The sequence below is a fragment of the Penicillium chrysogenum genome (genome assembly GCF_028827035.1).
Source record: "Penicillium chrysogenum strain IBT 35668 chromosome Unknown utg000005l_segment0_segment0, whole genome shotgun sequence".
Lineage (NCBI taxonomy): Eukaryota > Fungi > Ascomycota > Eurotiomycetes > Eurotiales > Aspergillaceae > Penicillium > Penicillium chrysogenum.
The window spans coordinates 3,294,805-3,314,230 of NW_026622753.1; the positions used below are offsets into that span (position 1 = coordinate 3,294,805).

Here is a 19,426-nt window from a genome sequence, read left to right on the forward strand (position 1 = left end):
GCATTCCGACTTCGACCTTTGCAACGCAACTTCAAGAGGGATAATCCAGCCTTTGCACGTCATCCACCACTGCAAAATGAGCTCCTTCCGCTTCGCTCGCTCCGCCCTCCGGGCTCGCCCTTCTTTCCTCGGTGCTCCCGTTCAGCGCCGTGGTTACGCTGAGGCCGTCGCCGACAAGATCAAGCTGTCCCTGACTCTGCCTCACCAGGTGCGTGAACGAACTCCGGCCGGCATCCCAACATCGTAACCTAAGTACTGACTTGATAATTGATTGACAGACCATCTACCGCTCGACTGGCGTGTATGTTATGCTTCCACTTGCACCCGTGTCGACGGTCCCTACGCCCTTTCCGTAAATACTGACGAACCTCCGCGATCACAGTACCCAGGTCAACATTCCCGCCGCCTCCGGTGAGATGGGTGTCCTCGCCAACCACGTTCCCTCCATCGAGCAGCTCAAGCCCGGTCTCGTCGAGATCCTCGAGGAGAGCGGCGCCACCAAGCAGTACTTCCGTACGTCCGACCCTCGCGTCCTGAGACATTCCGCAAATCTGGATTCTTCTCAATTGGGATTGATCAACTAACAATGGTGTTCCTGTATAGTGTCCGGTGGCTTCGCCGTTGTCCAGCCCGACTCCCAGCTCAGCATCAACGCTGTCGAGGGCTTCCCTCTTGAGGAGTTCAGCGCCGATGTAGGTTATTTTCCTTTGCAACGTTGCGACTTAAGCTAACCGGAACTTCCTTCCTAGTCCATCCGCGCCCAGATCGCCGAGGCCCAGAAGATTGCCAGCGGCAGCGGCAGCGAGCAGGATATCGCTGAGGCCAAGATTGAGCTTGAGGTATGAACTCTTGGGGACTACTGGACTGGTTAAATACTGACTTTTCTTGAACAGGTTCTCGAGACCCTGCAGGCCCACGTCAAATAGACTTGATGTACATAACCATTATCGCCCTAACTATGAACCTGTAGAATTATAGCAATTCTCCATTTCCCTCTAATCATACTTGCTTATTATATTATTTTTTGTGTCTACCTAGGTATAGTCCTATGCGGTAGGGTGGGAGCGCACCTTCCAAGCTTGGAAGTTAAGCAAGCACCTGACTTGCCCGTCTCATCTCCAACGACCATCGACTTTCATCCTCAGCTGACCGTGCAGTCATGGCATTCGCCAAATCACTCAAATCAGACCCCCTTGGCACCGTGGATACTCGACTGACGATGACGGACTCACCTACGGATGGCTTCTGTTCACCTCTCTTTGAGCCATTCACTGGGTTTGCGCCATTCACCCGGTTTGACGGAACTGACAAACGACAGCCAGGAAGCCAAACAGAAGCAGAAGCGAGCCCAAAGCAAGCTCACCGAATCCTTGAACTTCGCGAGTCATTCCGTGGTTTCGATTCCAGCCGAAACTGTTCTCGACTTGAGTTGGATGTCGCCGTGGATAAGTACCACACTCTTGACGGCCTTGCTGAACCCCTGAATCCCCAAAACACGCCCGCATCAAATAGCGAACGAGGAAGCACAGAGGAATCTACTGAGTCATTTCGTCGCTATCAAATGGAGAACCTACGGAGGAGTAATACCCCCGAGGCGGAGGAGTTCAATTTCGATTGCTTCCAAGATTCGCCAGAGGCAAGCTTTGCTTGTCAAGGCGATGAAAGCGAATCTCAGAAACCCTCAAAGTTGCGACGCCTTTCCGTTGGCCGCCGACAGTGGATCAAACCTCCCATCACTGCCCTGGCGAATCATCGGCCAGGCACAAATGCCGGTAACTTCAAGAACTCTAGCAATCCAGGTTCACTGATGCGGTGCGTTCGATTTTCTCCTCCTGCGGCCTCTCTGTCTCCGCCTTCTCGTGCGGCACGTAGTCCCCTACCTTCGATCGAAAAAAGACAGGATTACGTTGCTTCGCATCGACAGAAGAAACAATGCCGGAAATGGAAGGTCGCTGGTCGCACGTACTCTCGAAAGAGCTCACCATGCAACAGCCCTACGAAAAGAACGCAGTCTCTGTCAGCTCGCATCCCAAAGAACCATGATATGCGAAACTCGTTCCTTTTCAGCTTGTCTGATCGTGAAACGCGTCAAACGGCGTTCCCCACTCGTGTTGTCTCGGGTGCTGATGCCCGGGAAGTGAGAGCCAGCAACGTGGTCCACACGCCTGTTGCAAATGACTCGACAATTGCGGGTAAAACGGAGAAGAACCTCCCTGCTTTTTTTGCTGTTTCCTTTTCGCTTTACAGCATCCGACCTGCGCCCAATTCATCCAGTGAGAAAGCCCCAAAGTATGCTTTTAAATTTCGAATAACTCGAACTGATCTCCCTCAACAACCTTCTCCGCATTTCCCTACCAAATTCGACAACATCACTTGCCACCCGATCATTAATGACTTGCTATTCCACACCTGCTTCATCGTCCCTGCGCTCGTTGTGCTGGTCCCTCTCAATGTCTTCTTCATTGCAACATACCCATTGACCAACACCGGAGTCGGCGCTGTAATGCTCTACCTGGTCAGAGCTTTACTGTATCTACTGATGGACATTATCATTCTTTTGTTGTCCAAATTCGGGGTGTCTTGCGGATGCCAGTGGTATCCAGACACCGGCCATTCGGGCTGAGTAGCTACACCCCTACGGTGGTGAGCAATTGAGATTGGACAAGATCGGGGCGACATGCACATCGGCGAATTCCGTTCCTACTTTCTCCCAAAGACTATTTGTATGCATCATTATGCTACTGGTATCTCCTTGTGTCCCGCAAACGTGCTTAGTCTTGTTCTATTCGATATATTTTCGTGGCTGAAAGTCGAGTCATGAGTATGAATTAATCGCATTTAATGGCAGGTTCCAAGACCGTAAGTTACATTGCCCGAAAGAGCGCTGTAGTCGTACGCAATGGGCTTTATCCCAAGAACATACTCATCATACCTGACAGCCCGGGGAGGGTGGTTCTGACGGATTTCGATATTGCAAACCTCCCCAAAGAAGGAACCCCAGGACCCGGCCATTCGGATTCATTCTCATAGACCAGTACAGGCCTATAAGTTTGAGGGTAATTCTCGTGTACCCTCAGCTTCGATGGATCGTTGGGGATGTTGGACGCCTGAGGCATCACCAAGTGATAGAAGCTACCCAGTTTGATAACTCTCTCTCCTCTCCTTCTCTTCCTCCTCACCGTGCGTGCGGGGTAGTATCTAGATCGTTGCGAGAACCTTTACAGCTCGATAGAATCCGACGTTGTCAGACTCAGACCTTTCGAATAATTACTATCTTGTTTGGCCAATATGCAACAGGGATTAACGCGCGGTATAAACAGTGAATTACACACCAAATTCGACACTAAATTCACATCCCAGGGAGTCTTCTTACATATAACGTCCCTCCTAATGTTAAATTTTGTGCTTGACGTTTGACCTCAAAAAGTACACCTTCTTGATGTCGATTCCTGCACAATTCCTCCATCAAATGGCGGTTTGGCCGAGTGGTCTAAGGCGATTGACTAGAACCATCTTGAAGTCATTCTTGAAATCAAGATTCCCCTATCAATTCCGTTCGCGGGCGCATGTTCGAATCATGCAGCCGTCGTTACATTTTTGCTCTTGTTGACGGGTTTCCTTATTTCGCCACAGAAGACCCAGTGACGAAAGACGATATAGGTTTTGGGATGCAGAAAGTTTTGGGGTTGTGAGAAGCCCCAAAAAAAGCCATGGAGCCTTGAAAAGAAGTTTTATTTTGTTGTCTTTCATTTCTACCCGATTAGGGCTTTCATTGTGGAGCCGAGCCGCTTGGTCTTGGTATGATATTGGGGGGTGTGATATGTGGTAGTCGGCCTAGATTAGTAGTTCTACACAGATAGTAACAGAGGGAGCCCCAGACAATGAGGTGTTATTACAAGTTCGAAGCTCCTTTTGTATCTACTTTTGGGATTTACAGAGTCACGGTAGCAAAACACGGAGGCTACGCAGAGCCAAATCATATATACCTTTCTACTGGTCGCTAAGGTGACATGAGTCGTGCGCTAAGCGGTGGGAGAAATATAAATTACCATAAGCCAGGGTATGACAGCAAGGGGCAAGTGTATCGAGCCACATTTTGTAGGGCTCGGATTCATTGCTCGACCACTATACTCAAGATCCAGATGGTGATTCTGTAAGGAAGTCTACTTCCACAGAGTAGGGCGACGGAAAGGAAAAACGACATTATTCCACTAGACCACAAAATCCAAGGTTCTTGTTTAGGGCCTAGAGGGGCCATATCCCAGTTTGATATATTGTTCAAGATTCATCGAATTCCACAGTTTCTAACTTGCATTTCTGCTCGGTTGTAAAGGCCCAAGCGGTAGCAAAAGAATATGGATAACCAATACTCAGATAGGTACGTTGTCACAAAGATAAAGACAAGAAGACCAGAAAAAAAAGTCAATCGACAACCCAATAAAAGATCCGTTAAATCGCTGGCATCATGAAGAGATAAGAAAGGAAAAGCTAGCTAAGAGAATCATTTCGTCGCCTCAAAAGCACATTCAAGAAAAAGGGGAACATTTCAAAAAGACATAGCACCGTGACAGGGGGGATCATTTATATCAACACGGCTGGAGAAGCACATAACTCGTTTTGTACATGTCGTAAGCTGGGCCTGTAGTGGACACAAGAGAAAGGGAAAACGGAGGATGCTAGATACTAAGAGAGCGCTCAGGTGAATTCCACGCCGTGCTGCTGCTGCCTTTCTTGCCGGGTCCGGGCTCGTTCAGCACGTCTGCGGCGACGGTTGTTCGCGTACGAACCGCTCATCTCAGTACCGGTATATGCGGGCGAAGTGATACTGCCTGCCCCGTATGGGATGGTAGAAGGCGCAGGAATTGGAGGTGGTGGCGGCATTTGGCTGACTTGAGAAGGCGGAGCGCCCCATGAGGACGCCGGCATGCTGCCTGAAGGAGCCATGGATGCCTGTGGCGGGGCAAGGCGAGCAGCAGCTGCCGCCTGCTCACGTCGCATTTGCTCGTCTTGTTGACGTTCGAGCTCTTCGACGCGACGCCATCGGTCATAACCAGCGTCTTCATTGCCAGACAAAGAACCCGCACTGCTGTTGCGACGTCGAGAGTTTCTTCGCTCTCTGCGACGGGCCTCACGGCTCGCGGCCGCTTCTTCTTCAGTCAGTCGACGGAGTGTCACATGTCGTCCGTCATTGTGCATTTTGACTTTCACGGATACCGGTGGAGAGGCAACGTCGTCCTCTCGGCGCCGGCTGCTGCTCCGATTGCGGCGGGAGGCTGCGTCTAGTGCTGCGCCAGCGGCCGCACCTGATGCAAATTCAGCTCCATCATGGGCGAGGGAGTGACGTGAGGGAGGAGCTTCGGGTCTCAAGTCGCCAGAGAACTGCTGGTGGCTCGGGGGCATAGGCGGCATATCTGATACAGCACTATGGACAGCACCGGAGGCGAGAGGCTCTGCAGTAAGAGGAGATCCTCCATGTCCATGTGATGCATGTCGAGGTGGAGGACGAGACAAATCCGTTTCAGTAAGATCAGTTTCACTGTACGAACTGGCCCTTCTTCGTGGGTAAAAACTTTCTCCAGCCTGTGGACGCCGTCTGCTGTTTGCTCTCTGCAGCGCCTCGTCCTCATATTCTCGGCGCTTGATATCCTCCAGCCGCCGTTTCTCTTCATCGTCCTTTTTACCGCGGCTGAACAGGCGCTTCACGGCAGCGAAAGCACCGGCACCCAGAACGGCGTCTCTAACCCCATGAGAAGCGTTTCGCTTGGGCGGCTCGGTGAAATACGTGCTGTTGTAATAGTAAGACGAGCCTGGACTTTGAGACCTGCTTGGTACACGGCTCGGTGGTCGATTAAGGGGCGTGTGGTGGGTTGGCTCCGGTCGACCATCTTCCAGTCTGCTGAGAGATTCATCCGTGTGGCTAGTACTGCGCGAATGCGCAGGTCTATAGCGACCAGACTCAGCATCGTCTTCACGCTTCTTTCGGCGGTCCCAGAACTTCTTGGCCATGAGAGCAGCCCCAGCAAGTGCGCCAATCTCGAGGAGTTTCTTGCCGAAACCACCACCTCCTCCACCACCGCCACCGCCACCGCCATGATGGTGGGAGGATTCATCCGAATACTTTTCATCGGAAATGGATGTGCGGGAGTCTTCATAAGCATGGCTCGGGTGGCGACTGCTTGTACGTCGTCGAAACATTGAGGCCAAACCAGCACCGGCAGCGCCTGCGGCGAGAGCTGCTCCTGTGTGATTGCCATGGTGCTCTGAAATTTCTGAAGGACCTGTATAATGGCTGCGACCACCGAGATCACTTCCCATGTGGTATCCTTCGACGTCATATTTGTAAGAAAGTACAAAGTAAAGAACCAAGTATCCGAAAGCTGTCAGCGCGAATAGGATGAAAAGGACCTTTGGCGAACCGTAGAGCGTGAGTCCCAGTGGAATTTGAGCAATGCCGAGGAGTACAAGAGCACGACCCAACCACCGGTGCAACTAGGATATGTTAGGAGAGCCCATATATCCCTTCTTGGGGTGTTACTTACCACTAGTTTCAAAGGGACGTGGAGTCGCTGTCTCTTACTCTCCTTCTTGTGCAGGAACCAGCCCCACAGCACCTGGAAGATGACCAAGACATAGATTGCTAGGCCAATTCCATGATGGGGGTTGGTTAGGCTTCTTTCGGGCCCAACGGCAAACCACCCAAGCACAAACACGACCGTGGTTAAGAGCAAAGTAAGTACCTGGCACCAAACATGTAATTTGAATGCCCAATAAGGATTCCATCGGGAGTAGTATCGGATTATGAATATTGATGTTGGGACGATACCCAAGAAAACGATTGTTGCAATGACGCCGTGTGCGATGATTATGGAATGATATCCGGCCATATCCTTGAAACGGTTCCCCATGCCTGTAACGTGTCAGTGGTCACAAGAAAGTTGAAAAGGTATGCAACAATATCGAAAGTAAATTGCTGATGTTCTGGACTAACCATTGTATCGCATCGTCTCAAAGTTGATCCCCATCAAATTGGGCAGCAGGAAGGTATCTCGCCCGGAGTCCCAGGTGCCATCGCCAACATGAAGGGTATTGGATGCATACGTGCTGCTCCCAGCGGCGGCGAGATCCGAGTCTGACATTTTGCGGGTAATACTCGAACGACCATGCGATATTCAGTCTGGAATGTCGGATTTACCGGAGATCTTTCGAGATCTCCCGATCTGAAGAATGCACCATGCGATAAAGAGATCGGAATTCTAACTGGAATGTCCAATAAAAGTTGGCCCGGTTGATTGTATGTTGACCAGTTTATGGCAAAATTGGTCGTGTTACAAGATCTAAGTAGGGTTCGAAAGGGTCGTAAAGTAGATGTCGAGGCGGAGCGTAAGGAGAGGGAGGAAAGAGAGTCGTACAGATTCGGAATGTGAGGTTAGGATAGGATTGAAAAAGCGCCCGACAACGCTGTTGGTATGAAATAGAGAAATGCACGTCGCACAGGCACTTCGGGCAGAGAGGAATCACAACAAGAGGCTGAGCGATTCCCCCAGTCATTTGTTTTCCGACAACCCATTACCGGGCCAACCAGCCGCTGACTCAGCATTGCTATTGTGACCGCCTTCCTGAAGTCAACTAGCCTGTTCCCGTGGTTGTTATCTTATCTGTCTTATCCTCAGCTGATCTTATCACAAGATTGCGTGCGAATGGAGCCCAAATCGTCGCTTCCCACCTGCGCACTTTCTCTTCTTCCCCCGCCTGATACTTTGGGATGAGTGTCCTCAATCCAACATGAGCCCTCAACTCGAGATATTCATTAAAGCTTTGTCCCGGTTAGTGAACTCCTATTCGCACCCGAATGCCACCGGGCCTTATGAACATGACTGACCGATTTCCAGCTTTTTAGGATGGTCATAGTAAGTTTACGGTTGAACCCGAAGTTATATCTCATATGACACTTGGATTAATGGCTCACTCGAGCGCATAGCATGCTCTGCTGGTCGGGGTCTTTTTATCCGCAGCCCATCACCAACTGGAAACGCAACTCGACCGTCGGCTTATCCATTGATTTATCAACTATAAACCCTCTGGGCTTTGTCTGCTATGCGATATACACCTCTGCTTTCCTCTACTCGCCCGTCATTCGGTCACAGTATGCGGCCCGCCACCCTGCCTCGATCGAACCCACCGTCCGGTTTAACGATTTCGCATTTGCGGCCCACGCGGTGGCATTGTGCATCGTAATGTACACACAATTTTGGCCTTTCATCTGGGGGTTCCACGTTCCCCGTTTCCAAAGGATTAGCTGGACAATGGCATGGCTCTTTTGGGGATGTGCCTTGGCTCCTCTAGTGGTTACGGCGATCGTGTTGGCGCAAAGTCCGGACGGAGGGTATGATCCTTCTACTTGGGCGTGGATTGACGTGGTAGGTGAAAACATGCTGCCCTTCTTCAGTGAAATGCTGATTCAGGGGGAACTACAAGACAAGGCTAAATCCCTCCAGATCTACTTGTTTTCGTATATCAAGCTCCTGATCACCATTGTAAAATATATGCCTCAGGTGGCGCTGAACTACAAGCGCCAATCTACAGTAGGATGGAGCATTGGAACCATCCTTCTTGACTTGGCTGGCGGGGTCCTTTCAATGCTTCAACTGGTACTTGACTCCAGCCTTCAAAGTGACTGGAGCGGTATCACCGGCAACCCGGTCAAGCTACTGCTGGGCAACGTTACAATCTTCTTCGATGCGATCTTCTGCATCCAACACTACGTCCTATACCGAGATACCCCTGACCAGAAGAGAACACCTGGTCCGGGCGAGCAATCGCCCCTCTTGGTCGGACAGGATGATGCTGTGAGAGATCGGGTCTGATCCAAGGCACACAGAAAGATCCATGAGACGAACCTGGTGACCTTGGGGCCAAATTTGAGACATTGGAGATATGTCTCTATTTTTGTAGAAGCAGTGCAGTCTGACCTTGGATCTTTGAGACATTGTGGGGGCGGTAATTCTGACCACCCAACACCTTAGCCCTGGGGAGACTTGGCGATCTGACGATTTGGGGGTCTAGTTTAAGCCACGATTTAGATACACGATAGACCGTCCTATTAAGAAGTCGATGCTGCTTTCTTTTCTTTTCTTTTTTTTTGGTTTCCGGATGTGGGACACACTACCATGGAATATTATTCTTAGACCAAAGATACCCTCTCACAACCAGCTTACAACGTACCTAGGTACGTACCATTGTATAAGTATCCAGGCCATCATTTGCTATGTCCAGAAAACCCCCGGAGAATCTGTCAAAATGCAATAGTTACTATTCACACAGTGACTGGATAATAGGCCCGAAGCCACACTGAGGCTCACGCCGATCATATTGTAGCGGACACCGCTCCTCGTTTTGAACGGCCCCCGTATTTTGGTCCCCATCGAACGACGTGAGTGGTCAAATAATGGGATAAGCACAAACTTCTCATCATTTGGCCAATCATGAGAATGGACACGGTCAATCCACAATGCACTAACGGTGCTAGCCGTCGGTGTCAGTGAGTGCTAAGGGTCTATGGCACTACCGGAGCTGAACCTGAATTCCAGATTCCCAGACTCAATATGAGCTCACTTTCTACCCCCTGCAATACCCGGTTTCCGTAATGATCAACTATACAGAATAGCTCTGGAGCGAAATATGCCTGCCAGACATCAGTCCCAGCTCCCTACTAGTAAGATACCCCGCCACGCAAGAGCTGCCACCTCCGGCTTTTACCGTTACCTCCAATCTGACTCAACCTTAAGAAACTGGAATTAAAATTATGGATGGAATCGGAACTTATTAACATGGCATCGGGGATTATGTGTATAACTTTGGGTATCTCTTGTGTAATGTGGCCATAATAGTGAGGCTCTTGATACTTATGGCTATAAACCAGTTCCACATGTTTGTCACGGACATGTACAAAAAGACATAAAAGATCTTACCAAGTACCGCAACACCGTTCCTGGTCATACCCGGCGCCCTGGGCGTCTCGTGGCTTTCTAACGACCAATAATACGAACACACAATGCAAGCCCTGGGAATATCATACTTAATGCATGAAACCCTAACCTCTGGCAATAACCTGCCGGTCTTGGTCTAGCCAACCTGGGAAAGTACTATGCGCAGACCCACGTCGTCATCTTTCAGCCCTACTCTGATGAGAAACAATACTTATACACGTGAGAGGCCAACACCTGCAAGCCCTGATTGGGTCGAAGATCATCTCTCAAGGGGAAGCCAGTAGACCCGGCCCCCGGTAATCCATCCATTCTGAATCAACTTGAGTCAACCATCAGACCAAGGGAGGGATATCAACTGCTCATTGGACAGATTACCAACCATAACTGACCGGTATGATTAACAATTTAATGTTCTATATCGAGCATGGCAGTTGATCAACGTTTCAACTTCTTCTGCGGAGCGCCTAGAAATTCAAGATTACAGCACTGCCTCCTCGACATGATATGACCATAAATAATCGACTGCCGGTTACGCCTTAGTCTAAAGATAAGTTCAGCTCTAAATCTGCCAAAACTCTATAATACTTTGGCTTCTCGATCTCATCGGGCAACAATCTTCAATGCATGGACACCTATTCATACATCCTTTATAAGGACGAAATTACACTAATCATCAACTGATATGCAAGAGCTGTTTTCTGAAACGACAGCTTTGGGTACTTCGACTGGGAGTCCTCTTTTCCATCCTCAGAACTACCTTTCCACAATACCATCTACATCCCAGCATCGCCAACGTCGTCATGTGCCCTAGTCGCCAGAAGCCTAAGAGTGTGTACAGCACTATGTCTGATAATGCTGGTTACTCGGAGTCCTCAGAGCCCCAATATATTGGAGGCCTGTACGATATCTCTACCGGTATTCCATCCAACTCTCACATGTCCGCCCTTCAGCAGATGAACATAAACTCGATGAACGCACAACTAAACCGTCGGTCCTTCCTAGCCCCGGGGCAGTATTCCACCGGAAGAAGGGAATCAATAGACACTGATACAATTGGCTCTCAATACACGTGGTCCACTGCGTCTAACGCAGACATTCTCCCAATCTCTCCTCATATACCCACCTCTGAGACCTCCATCGGACTCCCCACAACGCCGTCCTTTCAAGGTTACTATCCCCGGGAATATCTACAACTCGCTACGAGTAGCCCTGGCACGTCGGGCTATACTCCCCAACAGATTGACCAATGGTCCCTTGAGAGCGAACCAGCCATAGACTTTTACCAATCGCAGCCCTTCCCAAATATAGGCTCTATGCGCTTTCCCCCATCGGCGGAGGTGCAACCAGAGACCTACCCAGCATTCAACAACCAACTCGACACTGCAAACGAGCAGTGGCTTTCTTGCCCACCCCATTCCTCCGATCCAATCACAGAAGCCTTCTTTTCAGTCCCCCGATCAATCTCAGTCCCCCGATCTGTCCCAGCGCCAACAACCCATCTCTACCAATCCACCGCTACGACCACCTCAATCTCCTCATCGCCACCACACTCCCTCTCTGATCCAGATTCTCCACCGGCCGCACAAGGCTCGGCCTCAGGCTCGGGATCTGGCTCCAACTCAGGCGACCTAAGCAATTACGGGATCCCCACGGGTGACGGTACCTGGCGTTGCGCTTACCCAGGGTGTTCCTCACAGGCTCTCTTCAATCGAGGATGTGATCTGAGGAAGCATTTCAACAGACACCGCAAGTACCTCTTCTGTCGCTATGAGGGATGTCCCCAGTCTGTGAGAAATGGCTTTAGTAGCAAGAAGGACCGTGCTCGTCATGAGGCGAAGCATAATCCTGGTGTTCTTTGTGAGTGGGAGGGCTGCGCAAAGGTCTTCAGTCGTGTCGACAATATGAAAGACCATGTAAGGAGGATTCACCGGAAGGGAGAGGCTGGGCTTAGTAGTCGGTGAGATTACTATGATGACTATGATGGTGTTTCGGTTCATATTTACTTTTGTTTACCTTTGTCTCGGGCGTCGTTAGCTGCTTGTTTGTGCTTCGTGGATTTGATTGGTTCTTTTATGTACAACATTGGTAGGCAAAGCGGAAAAAGGTATTGCTAATTTAGGGAATGTGCGATTCTGTTGTTTAGCGATTACGTTTCGCTTCTATCAAAACCTAAGCACATGAGACTTTACAGAAACAAATAGTTTTGAGAAATGTTAGGTCTTTAGTGATATCGAGATGCAAATCTGGAATCAAACTCAAGCGCTGGGGAATAGTCTACTGCCGTAAGAAGTGACTAAAAATGCTTGGTTCTAATTTTAACTCTATAGATAAGACCTAGGCCAGACTAAGGTCATCCTGATAATAAGGACTATTGCAAAAAGGACTGTGATCAGCTACCCGGGATCTTCCTATGTACCAAAGACGTTTACACGGAAATAGACCAGATGAAACGCGAATTTCCCCCAGATTTAGATAGATTTTAATAATAGTGCAAGATGTACATAGCCTTCTATAGAAAAACAGTATTGTACATTGCCTAACCGACCATCCGTATACGAGTCCACTGCTACTCAGTTGAGGCTATGTGCAGCAGCGAAGAGCAAGTACAGAGTCAAAAATATAAATAAATACAGGGATTGCCCGATTTCCTTTTCTATCTGGAATAACCAGGTAACAAGGTTCGTCACGTCTGTAAGTTGGTGGATCCAGAGCAATGATCCAAATCATCGCCTTACTATGTCAAGGCCAAAAGTATGTGACGAGATACGCTTTGCAGATTGGAAGCCCCATCAAAACCGCCTCCGCGTTCATGTTCATCGACTACCGTCCGATATGATAGTATCCTGCTTAATAAAGTACCGGTCCTGAAACATCTTCCTCAGATCGGTAGCGACACCAGCCATGCAACTTGAGTAAGGCGGCCCAATTCCACCACACCAGGACCCCCGCAGGGAACCCAATCACAGTCTACTACGCCCCGGGGATGTGGACATGATACAGCGAGTTGTCAGTATCGTTCCGAGGCCATGGAACCAACCCGAGCTCGGCGTATTAAACCGACGCCCCGGGCGAGTGTCAACCCAGTAATGGCTACACGAAGGGTCAGCCAACATACCCCAAACAATATCTTGATCAGCCGCAAGCTTCCTGGGGAACCAGGAGCTGCTACAAGCTGCTACACTATTCAATTAGGGAATGAATGATATAGGTAGTATTCCAGGGGTGTGTTGTTGCTCTAGTATAAAGAAACCAGGTTGGGAAGAAATATCACTGACTCATCAGATATCTGAAACTTCCAAGGTTTAGGGAACCAAGGTTCTGAGACTTCAAGGTTTCAAGTTTGCACGTGTTCCAGGGTTAGGTTGGTCTTAGAAGCTTAATTCCCAACTCTATTTTGAAACGTGCATGGACCTCGTTCAATCAAGAACAAAGGCATTGTATTATAAACCCTGCCAATGGCTATTGACTTCCGAGGTTTGAGAGACAATGCTTACACAACACTCTCACAACCAAGGAATGCAAGGAACGTTCATATCTCGTGCAGATACCCCGTCAGTCGAAGGCAAAGTTCTCGCCATACGTGTAAGCAAAACCTTGCGAGTTTGCAGTCCCATTGAAGCAAAAATTCCCCGGAGTCCAAGACCCCAACCAAGCGGGATTCCCAGAGAGAGAAGCGGACATGGCAGTCTTGTTCGCAGCATCACAAACCCGAGACTCATGCAGCCACCCCGTAATGATCGACCGAACAAGCCCATAACCACCATCTGCATGACCACTGAACTTCGTCATGTTGCAATGATCAGCATCGATACTACAATTCTCATAGCCTCGCAGAACAGCCGAGTTCTCTTCAACGATCTTGCCCACTGTACCATTCATATTCTTCGCTTCGTAGAAACAGAAGATGTTAAGGGCAAGGTCACCGCGACGAAACATAGACTGGAACTCGTTCCCAACTCGCTGCGCATTGTTTGAATCCGGATGAAGAGCCCCGACCATATCCCTGTTCGCGGTATGGACTATCTTCATGCCTCTCGCGAGTTTCTCTCGATAGGAGGCAAGCGAAGACCCGTATTGCGGCGTGCCCATGAAGATTATCCCGATGGAACTTGATGATATCTCCCATAGACCGTCTATGGAGGTGCTGAGGATCAGTGTTTGTTGGCATACCAAGCCGCCTAGACTGTGTGCGACGAATAGGATCGGTCTGTTTGAGCAGCCGATTCGCTGGCTGACTATTGCATAGGCTAGGGATTGGCTATAGTCATAGAGTCGGTCCGAGAAGGTTATTGAGGTAAAACTAAATATGTCGACATCGTAGCCGAATGTCATGATCCGTGCCTTGGGGAAGTCTTTCGGAAGAAGATCTCGGGGCCATAAGGTTCCGTTTTCGTGAGCCCATGTTCTCTCGCGGTTGCCGGTCAATCCATGGACGAAAACAATGCTAGTTCAGTGGGGGTTAGTTTGGGTGTCTTATTTGAGCCTCGGTCCATCCAGTTTGGGGCACCCTCTTGAAGTAGAAGGTAAACTCACTCCAGGTCAGCGTGCGAAGGATCAGATAGCACCTTCATTCCAATTGCACCTTCTGTGGAGTACCTCGGCATTATTAGCTCGGTATATCATTTTATATCTTGAAATCTTACAGAATGTGCTCTGGCACACCGGGTTTCGTCTTGCTCCTGAATAGCCATAGCCTCATAGTGGCGAACTATATGTGACCTTGGATTAGACACGCGAATAGAGCAAATACCAAGAGAAAACAGCGAGATAGAGCCAAGGAAAGGGGCAAACCCGGAAACGAGCGGGCGAATGGTAGGAGAATTTCAAACCTCTTAATCCTGCCCGTTAAGCGCCCTCTTGTTGAAAACATACTACCCCTGTCCGGAGCTGACGAACCGCACTGCATCACACAATGTCTTAAGTAAACCACATGTCATAACACCGTCCATTATACGTCCGTATTGAAATTATTATAGGTGACACAGAAATGTTCCGATTAAAATGGCTGTGGATACGCATTTCCATGAGAAGAAGATATCGGGCCGGAACGTCGTGGTAGCCCCACAGAATCAGGCATGGAACTTCTATACCAGCAATACAAATGGTTGATGAGCCATTGGCGCATAATTGGGCTCGTTTGAGCAGTGCTGCTAGGCATCGCAGACTTAGTTATGATTCCCCATAGCGAGGATCCTAGGACCAACATGCTCAGGCTTCTCTGCGTGTGCACTCAATATAGTAGGGATAATTGGGCTCCCATACTTGTTTCGATGATTATCCCTTCCTTTCCGGGAATCTGAAGGCAGTGTGGGCGTATTTCAGACTCAATTATTGGATGCTTCTTTTACAAATTATTGCAGTCGCTAACTTTCACCTTCCTACTTGTAGAACTAGAATCGATGCAAGTTATTCTTCCTATGCGGATATTCCGCGTGCTCTCGCGGCTAGCAAGCCACCAAACCCTAATCTGATGTAGATGTAGTGAATATGTACCTAGTACAGCGGTAGAAGGCTGATTCGATTGTGGCGCAAGTGGTAGACGGAAGAAAGGCCCTAGGCGTGGATTATCACGGCAGACAGGAAAAAACAACTTGGCGGCTGGGAAACTCTAATAGACATGGTGAGGCCATGGAACTGATGGAAAAGTGCGTGGAATGAGGAAACCAGTTATAGTCTGAAATCCGGAGATAATTCGAATTCCCACCAGGTTGATGGAAGGGCCGAAAGGTTGAATACTGGGAAAGGAGGAAGTATCAAATCGGATTGGACCATACGCGCATTTAAAGTGAAGCTGGCGAGACCAACTCCCAGTTATGGTGCATCAGGGGGAAAGATTTCCATCTGAATGTATTTTCGGTATTTTCCAAAGTGGAGGAATTCCAATAGAAGAGGTTTTATACCCCAATCGGATTGATCAGACAAGGTGAAAAAATACGATGAAATAGTAGAAAATTAAAGACTCACAACGCTCCAATTAAACGAATGGCTCATGTAACATCATGAATTTCTAACAATGCACAGATGGTATCATTGCAGAAGCACCAAAACAATAGTACCCAAAGGTAACAAAATAAAAAACAGGAAGGTATCACGGCTGAGAAATTCGTCACGCGTAAAGTTGCGAAGTTGCCTCGAAGAGGGATTAGCATGTTGTACTGAGGCGCTAATCTGGAACACCCGGGGGACACAGGGTTGAATGGGGGATAGAGTGGGGGTTGAAGAGGGTACACGCCGGTCGGAACGGGTGGGATAGAAAGAACATGGGCAAGAAATAAACGGGTTGGAGATGCAAGATGTAAGCTGTAATAGAATCGAAAACAAAGCGAGAGGCTAAAGGATCATGTATTGTTCATCCTTCGTTTTCTCCCGCGGGCGCTGCCAAGCGGCCTTTGCGCGAGGACCTGTCGGAGAATGGGATCGTCTTTGTTTTTGTCGACGTGATGTACACGGACATGCCTGTGAGTGTGAGTTCAGCTGATGTCAAATTAAGTGAGGCTCAGACGTAGCACGAACCGTTGAAGATTGTCGGGTCGCGGGTATTTGTGTTGCTGGTCTGGACAGAAGGGACAGACGTAGCCTGGGGAGTTGTGCACGAGGCCATGGCGCATCATTTCGTTCTTGCGCTTGAAACCTTTCCCGCCTAGTGCGCGTGGACAGCCCTCTACCGGACAGAAATGTGGGCGGTCTTGGGAGTGCACGTTTGCGTGAGAGCTGCTGTTTCGTTAGGAGGGTTTTTTTCACTTGAGTCGTCTTTGGTCTTACTTGAGGAGATACTGAGTCTGGAAGGGGGCGGCAGTACATCCAGGATGTGTACACTTGTAACTGCCCACGGGGCCCCCATTGGCCTGGGGAGTGGACGCAGCGAGCGAATGCCGATCACCTAAACCAGCGCCAACCTGTTCCGTGGGCGTAGGATAACTGTTTGCTGGGCTTTTGGCGGCCATAGGGGAAGCCACGTATGGGGTCTGGACAGGCATCGTCTCAGACTGGGGTGGTCCACGCCAGAAGGACGAGTGCGAGGCTGGAGAAGGGTTGGTAGATGATTCCTTCATGCTCACCGGCGAAAAGTGAGAAAAAGGACTTGGAGGGATAGAAAATTTTCCCGGGAAAGCGCGGTCGAATGGGGAATCATTTCCTGATGTAGTTGATCCAGGACACGAGGAGAAGGGGAAGGGTGATGACATTGTGCTGGCTGGTGGTGCACCGAAGTCTGACAATGCGCTGAGAGCTTTATGGATAGACGGCAGCGTTTGTTTATTGCTGCTGTTGGGGGATTTTGCGACACTTGGTCCAGGGGGTTGAATTAATGGGAGAATTGGGGGTTCTTTTTCCGGTGAGGTTTTGAGCTGGGGCAACACTTGTGAGAGTCGTCGTGTCGAGTCACTTAATGAGGGGAGTCGCTCTCTTGGAGGGAACTCTTCTTTGATCTCAATATCTGGCTTAGGCTGTAATGGGACTGGGGCCGGTTTCATCTGTGGGGTTTTCTTCTCAGCCTCAGTACATGAGGCCGAGCCTGAGGGTGCCTTGAGTTCCGGTGACGATGCCTTTGGTGCAGGATCATCCTTGAATGCATTCGACCTCTTTGGATCTCTTGGATCAAAGTCAGGCGGTTGCATATGTTTTTTTAGATTCCCAGGAAATGGTTCCAATGGCGAAGTCCTTGCCGATGCGGCAATCTCAGGGTGGTACGGAGCTAGAAACTCCATCAGCACTCGGTCGCCCTCACGGGTTGAGTTCTGAGGTTTCAGCTGGTTGGGCTTACGGGAACCCACTGCATCGGCATCTTTTTCGCTTGAGCGAGCAAATGGTGGTGGTGTTTCGTTTTCTCCATAATTGGGTTTCATCACCTCCAGAGGAGGCGATCGATTAAAAGCATCATCCGAATCATACATGGCCGATATCATGAAGAAAGTAGCAGGTGCATCGGGCACCTCGCCTTATACTTGTTGTTGGTCTGGCAGATTAGATTGACAATCACACATCAGAAACGATGATAAGTAGCCTGTAAGATATGGTTAGAGAGGGGTTATTGTAATTATGGCTTCGATGACCAGATGAATGAAGGCACGATCTAAGTGGATAGAATAGAAAAACAGACAAGCAAGTGGTTCTGACACAATGCGAGTGCCCGTCCTGCAAAGTGTCGAGATGGGGAGATGAGGGGTTGTCAGGTCAGGATGACCCGGAGAGAATAAAACCAAAACCAAACAGGACTGAGGGTTGAAGCCACGAACCCAGGTAGAAAAACAACAAAACAAGAAAGTAAGAAAAGCGACAAAGGAATAAGCAATAAAGCAATAAAACCAGAAAAGTAAAATAGGGAAAAAGAAAAAGAGCCCCCAAGCTCTAGACTACCTCAGTTTCGAGGTCTGCAGAAAGTGACTTACCCAAGCGGAAAGGTGGACGGGTAGTGAATGGGTCCCGGGATGAGGCTCAAAAGCTCCGATTGTCACTGCGCCATCTGCAGATGAATGATATCACCCGGAAGGAAGCGTGCAGGTAGGAAACTGTACAGTAAATCTTGGGGAAGAAAAGAGGAAAAGCCTAAGGGAGAAAGAAGTCCGGGGGTAAAAAAAAAAAAAGAAGAGTCTAAATGGTGAGATAATACCACGTTCTACACGTGCAAGTTTGGCCCAGCAATATCTACCAGTATAATGCCAGTATCAGATGCAAGACATCGAAGGAGAAGAAAAGAAGAGAGGAATAGAGAAAAGGAGAATCAACGTTTCAAGGAATATTCGAGGGGGAAAGAGACGAAGGACATGCGGCTCTCCAGGGCTCTCAATCTCGGGCTCCACATAATAGATTACCAGGAATACTTTACCGTGACTGGTTTATAACGGGTTGCTATTATTATTCGGGTTCTATATTTCCCGATTTCTGTAATTTAATTTGTATTCCAAGATTTTTTGACTTTTTTGGGTTATTTTAGTTATATTGTTTGTCTTTTTCATCTCGTGTATACCTACAATGCTATACCATCACTTTTTGAACTTCATCCTTCTCTGCTGACCATCCCCTGACTTTACCTTACTCGACTCGGAGCATTTGAACCTGGTCGTACATAAGCCAAGAAAAAAAAAGACCAGGGAAGGGAAAAAAAAAAAAAGGAAAAAAGAAGAAAAAAAGGAAAGAAAAAGTCTCCACCGCTACTCTCTGCTCTTCAGGCTCCACCATTAAACTCGGAGACAACAACCGGGGCAAGTCTCTCAGAGAAGTTCCCCTCTCTTCCATCTCCACTCCCCCAGTCTGTTATACCCGGCTAGGGAAACTGCACGAAGGAGGGCCCACACGGTCTGTTCGCTTTTCTTCCATTTCCCTTTTTACGTCCCGCCTTTTGGTCCTTTTTATTTTGCCTTTGCAACGTCAGACTCAAGTCTGCGCTGGCATATTCAAGCCTCGTCAGCCTCCGTCAACCCGAAGGGATCTTCAGGCTTTCC

The 19,426-nt window shown here is 49.0% G+C and overlaps 7 protein-coding genes across 7 annotated transcripts; 4 read left to right on the plus strand and 3 right to left on the minus strand.

Annotated features, from left to right (window-relative positions):
* Positions 1 to 24: 24 nt before the first annotated feature.
* On the plus strand, positions 25 to 993 carry N7489_009633 (F1F0 ATP synthase subunit delta). The gene is made up of 6 exons (XM_056715383.1): positions 25 to 208; positions 279 to 301; positions 383 to 513; positions 604 to 692; positions 750 to 839; positions 894 to 993. Exons 1-6 carry the CDS (start codon positions 77 to 79, stop codon positions 924 to 926), a joined length of 498 nt encoding a protein of 165 aa, XP_056563005.1. The 5' UTR covers positions 25 to 76; the 3' UTR covers positions 927 to 993.
* Positions 994 to 1,159: 166 nt separating this feature from the next.
* N7489_009634 (uncharacterized protein) lies at positions 1,160 to 2,623 on the plus strand (the record flags this gene model as incomplete). The annotated part of the gene is made up of 1 exon (XM_056715384.1): positions 1,160 to 2,623. The coding sequence occupies one exon, from the start codon at positions 1,160 to 1,162 to the stop codon at positions 2,621 to 2,623; it is 1,464 nt and encodes a 487-aa protein (XP_056563006.1).
* A 2,072-nt stretch (positions 2,624 to 4,695) lies between these two features.
* On the minus strand, positions 4,696 to 7,136 carry N7489_009635 (uncharacterized protein; the record flags this gene model as incomplete). The annotated part of the gene is made up of 3 exons (XM_056715385.1): positions 4,696 to 6,489; positions 6,540 to 6,907; positions 6,989 to 7,136. The coding sequence occupies 3 exons, from the start codon at positions 7,134 to 7,136 to the stop codon at positions 4,696 to 4,698; spliced, it is 2,310 nt and encodes a 769-aa protein (XP_056563007.1).
* A 646-nt stretch (positions 7,137 to 7,782) lies between these two features.
* On the plus strand, positions 7,783 to 8,864 carry N7489_009636 (putative L-cystine transporter; the record flags this gene model as incomplete). Its single annotated transcript, XM_056715386.1, has 3 exons — positions 7,783 to 7,823; positions 7,890 to 7,907; positions 7,979 to 8,864. The coding sequence occupies 3 exons, from the start codon at positions 7,783 to 7,785 to the stop codon at positions 8,862 to 8,864; spliced, it is 945 nt and encodes a 314-aa protein (XP_056563008.1).
* Positions 8,865 to 10,786: 1,922 nt separating this feature from the next.
* N7489_009637 (putative C2H2 transcription factor) lies at positions 10,787 to 11,947 on the plus strand (the record flags this gene model as incomplete). Its single annotated transcript, XM_056715387.1, has 1 exon — positions 10,787 to 11,947. The coding sequence occupies one exon, from the start codon at positions 10,787 to 10,789 to the stop codon at positions 11,945 to 11,947; it is 1,161 nt and encodes a 386-aa protein (XP_056563009.1).
* Positions 11,948 to 13,538: 1,591 nt separating this feature from the next.
* On the minus strand, positions 13,539 to 14,590 carry N7489_009638 (uncharacterized protein; the record flags this gene model as incomplete). Its single annotated transcript, XM_056715388.1, has 2 exons — positions 13,539 to 14,430; positions 14,520 to 14,590. 2 exons carry the CDS (start codon positions 14,588 to 14,590, stop codon positions 13,539 to 13,541), a joined length of 963 nt encoding a protein of 320 aa, XP_056563010.1.
* A 1,734-nt stretch (positions 14,591 to 16,324) lies between these two features.
* Positions 16,325 to 17,878, minus strand: N7489_009639 (uncharacterized protein; the record flags this gene model as incomplete). The annotated part of the gene is made up of 3 exons (XM_056715389.1): positions 16,325 to 16,442; positions 16,500 to 16,697; positions 16,749 to 17,878. 3 exons carry the CDS (start codon positions 17,876 to 17,878, stop codon positions 16,325 to 16,327), a joined length of 1,446 nt encoding a protein of 481 aa, XP_056563011.1.
* Positions 17,879 to 19,426: the final 1,548 nt, after the last annotated feature.